The sequence below is a fragment of the Pagrus major genome, chromosome 1, assembly GCF_040436345.1.
Source record: "Pagrus major chromosome 1, Pma_NU_1.0".
Taxonomy (NCBI): Eukaryota; Metazoa; Chordata; class Actinopteri; order Spariformes; family Sparidae; genus Pagrus; species Pagrus major.
The window spans coordinates 32,067,588-32,077,146 of record NC_133215.1 but is presented as its reverse complement, the minus strand read 5'-3'; the positions used below and the strand labels follow the sequence as shown (position 1 = coordinate 32,077,146).

The 9,559-nt window shown below is 38.1% G+C and overlaps 1 protein-coding gene across 1 annotated transcript; it reads right to left on the bottom strand.

Annotated features, from left to right (window-relative positions):
- Positions 1-1,565: 1,565 nt before the first annotated feature.
- On the bottom strand, positions 1,566-4,206 carry LOC141006576 (THO complex subunit 4-B-like). The gene is made up of 6 exons (XM_073479152.1): positions 3,922-4,206; positions 2,882-3,043; positions 2,653-2,800; positions 2,496-2,562; positions 2,052-2,268; positions 1,566-1,954 (listed from the first exon to the last, which is right to left on the bottom strand). Exons 1-6 carry the CDS (start codon positions 4,111-4,113, stop codon positions 1,934-1,936), a joined length of 807 nt encoding a protein of 268 aa, XP_073335253.1. The 5' UTR covers positions 4,114-4,206; the 3' UTR covers positions 1,566-1,933.
- Positions 4,207-9,559: the final 5,353 nt, after the last annotated feature.

The following is a 9,559-nucleotide window of genomic DNA, read 5'->3' as shown; positions in this document are numbered from 1 at the left end:
AGATCCAGACTGATCATGTCAGGAGATTTCAATAATTAAGTTAAACTATACTCTGCCTCATGGGTAAAAATCCCTTTCCATCACTTTAAATCAGTGAAAAATTCAGCCAGAACAAAACACACGAATGGTCACAGACAAGTCATTCGGGTCATCATGTCTCAAGTCAAGAGTCTTTACCTTCTACGTCCAAGTCAAATCTCAAGCCATTAATTTTCAAGTTGAAAGTTGTCAAACTAGTGACTGGACATCTCTGCAACCAGGATACTTTGGATTTGTGTCTCTAATTAAGTTATCTGAATCGTGTCAGGCATCTGTGGACAAACTGATATAAACAGCCTTTAGAGTGAGACTGGACAGCATCCTCCTCTAACAAATTATGAGCTTCTACAGCCACTTGGTTAAGTAGAGTCAGCAACTTATGGTAGCTCATACTGGCAAACTTTAGGTAGATTAACCAGTCTGTACCTAAAACTCACACTTAAGGCACAATATGCAAGAACTGGCCGCCTGTCAGTCATACAAAAAAAAAAAAAAAAAAAAATGGGGGCAGCATATCACTATAGTAACAGTTAATGGCTGTGAATTGTAGCTACTGTTAGCTAGTTTGTCCAGTTAGCCGTGCATCTAGTGATCCAGACTGGGAGCTAAGAGCACTGGGGGAGTTTAAACTGCTAGAACAGGAGGCTTTGACCCGGACAGGCCAAGTCTAGCTAGTAAGCATGCTAACCTCAGTAGATATCTCAGCAGGACAACACGTTATAACATCAGAACTAGTTCTTACTTTCTATTGATGATTTTTGTTCATTTTAGAATGTCTTCAACTAAAACTCTTACATATTGCACCTTTAAAAGTAAAGATGTGGATTTAACATAACAAGGCGAAAGTCACCTTTACAAACAGTACTTGAATAAAAGTTTTAAAGCATCTCATGTACTTAAGTATCTAAAGTAGAAGGATGAGTATATTTTACATATATTTACATGTAGCCTGTACAATTATGCCAATTATGGAATCCAATTTTCAGATTAACTTTTTGTGTGATTGTTGATTAAATAATTTTAAAAAATGCAGCATGCAATCTGCAAAGTAACTAATAACTAAAGTTATCAAATAAATGTAGCAAGAAAGTAATATCTGCCTCCAAAATGTTGTAGAGTGGAAGTTTAAAGTAGCAACAAGGAAATGCTCAAGTACAAGTACCTCAAAATGGCACTTGCATGCAATACTTTGTAAGTTTGTTTCTTTGCATCATTTTTCATCAATTTCCAGCAATTGCTGTTTGTGGCCACAATTCAGCAAAATAGCCTCTCACTAAACTGGGCTTCAGTAGCACATTTTTGTCACTGCTTAAACCATCTGACTAGTCAAGGTTGACTTGAGTGATATTATCACAAACAATATTAACAAACATACACCAATGCAAAAATATGGCACAATTCTGTTTTGATTTAGTCACATTTGGCTTTCATTCATTTTCTAAAATGCAAATACTGTCACAGTGAAGAGCAATGACGCTTTCAGTCTCAGGAAGAGAAACTGCTAAATGCAAACACCAGAGAGACGATTCAGTATAATCATTTATGTACAAAACTCTTTGAAATATGCCCATATGTCAAGTATACAATACCAAATGACTGTACTATTACTACAATAATACAATAATTAATACATCAAACAGTCTGTCAAACCATTTATGTGTTTTTAAAAAAAAAATGGGGGGGGACAGGAGCAGATGGTCTAGGAATTAAAATCCTCAAAACATAACCAGAAAACATGACTTCAAAGATAATTGGAAATATTAAAAACAGAATGTAATGGTCCATACAGTAAAATGGCTTCAAAACACAAGTGTAAAAAGATCTGATCCATCATATTTGATTAACCAGATTAAAAAAAAAGACAAAAGAAGGGAGCAGCATCCTCTGAGTGCTTCTAACTGGTGTCCATCTGAAACTGAAATATGAGAAACATGATTATGAAATTATCAATAACTGTTCACAGCATGTTCAGAATACAGAGTAAAATAATTATATGCAGAACAAGTACATACCTTGGCATTGTAAGCATCCAACTGGGCATCCAACTCCTCGGCAGAAAGTTGGGGTCTGTCTCCACTCCCTCTTCCTCTTCCCCTCCCCCTTCCCCGACCTCTGAAACCTCCACCGCCGCTACCTTGCCTCCTTTCGCTCCTGTCACTTCTTTCACTCCTTTCACTCCTTTCAAACTTGGCCTGCCCAAGCCTGCTCCGGTCGAAGCCCCTGTTTGAACTGCAAAAATGAAAAGATCAAACATTATAGATAAAACCATATTATGTTCATGTTAAATTAACCCAATAACCTCCAATTGCTAGTATGTACATGCTGTGACTGTGTAAAGCAAACTCAGTTTATTAATGTCTGTCAATTGTCTCACGTTAATTCACAACCACCTAATCTTTCCAAACTCAAGAGTATATTCCTGCATTCAGAGTGCATCCCGCTTTTACACGACTCACCTTTGTGTGGATTGTCTGCTCTGTGTGTCGCCATCTGAGACCACTTGCTGGACTTTCATGGGACGGCCTAAAAACACAGAATAAAACCTTTCTTGAGTACTTCTTAAGAGGCACCAAAGTATTACATGCCGATGTAGGATGAGAACAGAAACCTCACCATCAAGTGGGACACCATTATAGTGCTTCATGGCTTTGAGTGCATCAGCCTTATTTCCAAAGTGAACATCTGCGCTCCCTTTGCTGCGACCTGACCGGTCGTAGTGTACAGAAGCTTTTGTTAATTCCCCAAACTCTGCAAACAACTCCTGGGGAGAAAAGTTAAATTGTCAGCCATGTTTACAACCAGTAACACTAGCTAAGTGGATTAATTGGGTTCAGTAAATTACCTTAATATCTGTGTCAGAGACACCAAAGTCCAGATTGGAAACCAGCAGCTTGCCACTATCCTCCACACTTCTTTCTGCTCCTGCACTCAGTCCTCTGTGTCCACCAGGGTGCTCTTGCTCTTCAAACATGTCATGCTGCCATTTGTCTGGTAACTCTCTGGGCTGTGAGGGGGCAACAAAAGACAATACTGGATTTAAGTTCCATGTGTTCAGAGAAAAGAAAAAAATCACAATAGTTGAAGTGGTGATCAGATAGATAATACTTGACCACACAATTCAACATAATTGTGACATGTGAAGCACTGAAGGGGTCACGCCTGGAGGCTTGCAAAGAAGATGATACCAAGGGAGAGGAGAGATGGAGTCCATTAAAAAAAAAAAAAAGGCCCATTGCCTTTTCTCCAGGGACAAAAAGAAAACGTCCATGCCATGGAGATGGTGAGAAAGAAAGTTTGAGCTAATTAAAACAGTCCTCAATGTCCTTAGAAAACTAAAGGATTTGTTGAAGCAACAGCTTTCTCACTCTGTGGCCATTTTAAGATTTACGTTTTCCAACTTAACAAAAAAAAAAAAAACGGATAATAAAAATGTTGGACAATTGATATATAAGGATACTGGCGCCCAGTGGCTGATCCTCTTCACCTGACAACTCAAAAGGACAACTGGTGAAAGAGTACCTTCAGACACAGAAGCAGCCATGTTGTTGCAAAAATCCATCCGGGCCAGTCACACGAGGCCATGTTTTAAGACGCTGACTTCGTTGAACGAGTGTTTCGAGCCGGTATCATTATTACAAAGTGGACCGTTTTCCACAGCTGAGTAGTTATTCTATCCTAAGGGTTTCGCGGAACATTACTTTGAGTTCATTCAGGGTTTCTAGCTTCTTCCGTGTTTCTGTTTACGGCATTTATCACAGTTAGGGGAAGTCCATTGTCACGTAACGTTAGCCACGACCGATAAGCTATGACAAAAAGCATTATGAAACATTTCACAATGTTAATTCCTGTTCCGTGTATCTTTCAGCTGCTTCCCTTTCATACCCTGGTGTATGGTGTGGATCTGTTGTTCCTCTCACGGTTGAAGTTATTCTGTCGACTCCGCGCCGGCCTCGACGATCCACCGGCCCGACCTGAACTTCCACTCGGCCTAGACGATCCTCCTCCGCGGCCGCTGCCTCCTTTCTTGTTCAGCTTGATGATGTCGTCCAGAGACATGTTCATCTTATCAGACATCGTGGTAGCTTTGCTTTAGCTCACAGCTAAGTCTGAAAATGAACAAAGAACTTTCGGCGGTGAGAGTCGACTGTTTATCAGCTGGTCTCTCGTGGCGCGGTGACGTTGAAACCAGCGGAACATGCGTAGTTCGCAGAAGTGACGATTAACACATAAGTCCCGCCCCCTTTTTTCTCAAAAAACTTTATTTAATGATACGGATTACAGTCAACACAGTCAACACAGGTTTACAGGTCAAAACACAGAGCTGAGAACTTGTTAGTAGGAGCAGAGGAAAACATAAAGATGTATTCGGAGAAAATAAATAACAAACAATAACAATGAACAAGGTTACGTCTGGAGTAGTAGTAAGAGTAGCTGTGGACTCTACCAGCATTTATAAAACAAGTGCTGACACTGTTTTGCAGTGAGCATGAAAACATACATAAAGACAATTGAATATATGAAAAGCACTGGTACTATATATAAAAAAAAGTAAAGAAAAAGTAAAGTAATAAAAGAAAAAGAAAAAAATAATGCCCACAAAAAAATGAAAAAGACAACATAAGAATTGGGAAAAGATAAAAAAAAATGATGGGGAGTTGATTTAAGAATTTGTAACAATAAAAAAAACTTAATTACTGGTTAAAAATAACCCCATTCTGATAAACAAACAGGTAAACAAACAAATATAAATAAATGAGTTTAGGAATCCATTGTCGATTGGAATTATATTATAGCCTATATTTTACTTTTATTTTTTTTTAATGTGATGAAGATCAAGACCCAGGAGGTAACAATGTTGTAGGCTGGCTTTCTCATTTTTCTCTCTCTTTTATCTAAAATATCTGACCCATAAAATGAATAATCAATTTACAAATAAAGAAGGCACTATAGCTAACAGTAGCTGTGTCCAAATTCAGGGGCTGCATCCTTCGAAGGACCCGGCCTTTGCGGCCTCCGAAGGCGAGTCCTTCGAAGGCCGCGTCAACTGTTGTTAAATTGGATGGTCTAGCCTTCGGAGTATTTCCTGGTTGAGTCACCAGATGTTCCCGTCCTTACCCTTACGTCACGATTTCTGCCACCCAGGACCGCGAAAGAGAGTTGACTGAATGGATTTTATGGTTTTCTGAACGTCTAACATTTTGAAAGTGAAGGCTTTTAAGGCTTTACTTCCAACGGCATAATGCTAATTTATGCCGTATGCTAATGCATTACCAGCGTCACGTATTTTAACTGAAAGTTAAAATTTGGAGGTTTTCCAAGTCCCCTGAAGTTTGACATATCTGGCGTTGGATGTTCAAATGTGTAAAAACCGAGTATAAACCCAATACTTACATTTAAATGTCAAGTCTACGCCACTTGATGTCGCCATTTTTCTTGCGTTCCCTCTTCTTTTTGGGACTGAGCAGCGGCGTGCAAAGAATCTTGGGATATGAGAGGCCGCGAAGGATAGTAGCAGTGCGTCCTCCGAAAAGAGGGAAAAGAAGGCTGCATTTGAAGGAGCCTTCGAATTTGGACAGCCTTTGCGCTGCGTTGTGACATAATTGGCCTTCAAATGTGCCCTTCGAAGGATGCAGCCCCTGAATTTGGACACAGCTAGGGGCTTTGAAGGGCACATTTGAAGGCCACATTTAAATGTAAGTATTGGGTTTATACTCGGTTTTTACTCATTTGAACATCCAACGCCAGATATGTTAAACTTCAGGGGACTTGGAAAACCTCCAAATTTTAATTTTAAGTTAAAATATGTGACGCTGGTACTGCATTAGCATACGGCATAAATTAGCATTATGCCATTGGAAGTAAAGCCTTAAAAGCCTTCACTTTCAAAATGTTAGACGTTCAGAAAGCCATAAAATCCATTCAGTCAACTCTCTTTCGCGGTCCTGGGTGGCAGAAATCGTGACGTAAGGGTAAGGATGGGAACATCTGGTGACGCAACAAGGAAATACTCCGAAGGCTAGACCGTCCAATTTAACAACAGTTGACGCAGCCTTCGAAGGTCTCTCTGAAGGACTCGCCTTCGGAAGCCGCAAAGGCCGGGTCCTTCGAAGGATGCAGCCCCTGAATTTGGACACAACTCCTGGACTTGGACACAGCTAGTGGTGTCACCTTATGGGTACATGTCTCTCATTTGTCGTTTCCTCGCTCCTCGCTTGAACCGGAAGTGGTTCCTGTCCGCCATCTTGCAGGCCATCCCAATTCTCTTATCTGTCGAGGAGCGAGGACACAAGAAAGCTGCCTTCACGGAAGTCTTTTACCGGCCGACACGCCCCATTAGTTATTGATTGGACGCTGCAGCAGATTAGACTGATCTGATCTTGAGTTTCGTACCGGAGTGAAGACAAATAACAGCTTAAACTCAAGTGTGTCACCATCAGGTTTTATGTTTAGTTTGTTTTCTGATTCAGCAGTGAGTTAAAATGTGTCAGCCTGGCTGCAGGAGAACTAAAGAACCACAAACAACTTTCTCCATTTATTACAAACATTTTTCTTTTCATGGTCTGTTTTAAACATATGAGGCTGATCATTCCTGAGCGTCAGGTTTCATATGTTACATCATTTCACTTTTCCCTCAAACATTTATCCCAAAAATAGCTTTCAGTGTCCAGAAGCACCACAGTCACATTCTGGGTTATGAAAAGATGATGATTTCACAATCAGAATGTCACTGAATACAGAGGCAGATAATGAATATATATATAAATGCGTTCTGTCAGTTGAAATGGTTCCTGTGCGTCTGAGCAGACAGAGTACAATGTATAAATACACAGTACAATGTATAAATACACAGTACACAGTATTAATACACAGTACACAGTATAAATACACAGTACACAGTATTAATACACAGTACACAGTATTAATACACAGTACACAGTATTAATACACAGTATAAATACAGACTACAGCTTGTTCTTCATGTGCAGCTGTTTATTAAACAGGTAACAGACAGAAAATCACAGGTGCAGTTTGAACTTTGAGGTTGTGGGTTCACAAAAAAAATCCAGAAGAAGTTCAATGTGTTTAACAGAAGCTTTGTTTGTATGAAAATGAATAATCAGGATATCAGCAGGTGCATCACATCCTGACATGTCTAATGAGATATACAACTGTGAGAATGAAACGGGACCTGAACCCAAACAAACCACAACACCAGACAGCAAAGCAGATACAGATCCAGCTGCTAGAGTTTCTCCAGAGATCAGCCTTTGGAAAAATATGGCGATCATCCAGCAGAACTGTTTGCTGTCTGCTTCAAAGATATTTAAACAGGTATAAAGGACAGGATTGGTTGTACAATGTATGTAATGTATAACGTAGGACACAGACAGCAGCTAACATAATGATGAGTACTAACTGCAAAAGAATCATATATTTTATTTTAAGCCATCCATAAATCAAGTTCATCACAATCTAATTTCCAAGTGTAGGTCTAAACTATATTCACTATAACTTTAATCATGTAGATGTCTGAACTGATTACACTAAGCTGCAGACACACGTTCGATCTTATCACAGTAGTGATGGATCACAGATTTATCCATGGACACCACGGTTAATCTGTGGATTGGGCGGTCCAGGTCATAAAACTAAACATTGTGATTAATATCAGATGAGCTAATGGTGAGTGAAATAAAACATCTCATTAATGAAGAAAACATTACATCACCTGCACTATAAGAAATGATACAAGTGCGTCACATCAGTTTAACTTTGTTGATTATTTAAATCTCTCAACAAGTTTTAGTTCTGTGTTGTAATCTAAATATATGTAGATAATGGCATTTTTTGGCATCAATTCATCTGATGTTTATGTCGCTGTGATCAGTTGCAGCATCATCAGAAACGGACGTCGCTTCACGTGACGCTGCAGAGGAAAGAACATTTCATATGTCTTAAAACAGATTTCCTCGGTATCACCACGAATCCTCGGTGGGCGCAAGGAAAGGACGCAAGTGAGGGAAATGTGGAAGCAATTTAGGTGAAATGGGAAGCACCCTTAGTCATCCTTCAGTCAGCCAAACACACCTGCAGCCAATCACACACGCACACAGGTAACAAGACAAAGGGATTAAATCAGAGGAAATTAAAGAACATACATGAAAATGTTCATACAACCTCTGTGGTCATAACCTTTTTAACTGGTTTTGAGTTTATTGTACACATTTGAGGTACTTGTACTTGACTTTAGTATTATCTTTTCATGCCAGTTGTATACTCCATTACAATTTAGAGGGAAATATTGCACTTGTTACTCCACTACATTTATTTGAGATTTTCAATTCCTTTACAAATTATGATTTCACTCACATAACATATGAAAAGTTTCTAAATTATGACGCTTTGTCATTGATGAAACAACATGTGTCACTGATTACTTTGACAATCGTAAACATTTCATGGATTGAACTTCTTAAATGTGAATATTCTCTTTATAATAAATCAAACGGTCAGTTGATTTATTGAGAAAATAATCTAGAATTAAATAAATAATCCAAATATTCATTAGTTTCAGTCTTGTATAAAATTGTGAAAAATTATCTCACATTAGTTAACTAAAACACGGTCCTTAAACATTACTGTGTCAGTAATAATATAATGATATTGTCTATAACAGTAAAATGTTCACAGGAGCCATTTTTTGCATTGTGTACTTTTGATATTACAGTACATTTTCCTGATAGCGTTCTTGCATACTTTCTCTTAAGTAATATTTTAAATCTTATTCCTACTAAGCCTCATGCATTAGTAAGCTAGCATTAGTCCTGTCTTAGTTCAGTCAGATACACGACAGTAACCCCTGGCAGTTTTTGGGTGTTAATATTAGGTAAAGACTAAACTAAGAACTAGTTTGTGTGTTGCAACTCATTTTCAATCTCCACATGGTAAAGACTTACATTATAACCAGGCTAAGATTGAACATATGAAGAGCTCATGCCACCAGGTCCTGATCAGTCAGAAAGTAAATGGTTGATAAATACCGTGGTCATCTTTGGACGGCTGATAACTGATGTTTATAAGCCTTTATAATTGCTAAATAAATGGTTCATAAAGCATTTCATTGTTTCAGAAAAGTGGACTCACAATTCTTTGTAAAATGGATGTCAATCTGAGTCTAGCCAATCTCTCACTGTCCTTTTTAAAAAAAACATTTAAGCACAGTATAAATCCAACACCATACTAACTTTAACATATCATTATATTAATATATTCAAGTACAAGTACCGGAAAAATGTAGCCTACTCACATGTAGTCACTTTATAGCCTGCAGCCAGAAACTTTGTCAGACTTAGCATTGTTCTTTTACATATTTTCATATATATGTAATAAATAAATAAATAAATTACAAAAATTATTAAAACATGTAAAATATATATATTTTTGCATTATATACATATAATACAAATATATATATAAAATGTTAAATATATTTGTATTATATATACTGCATAATTCAATA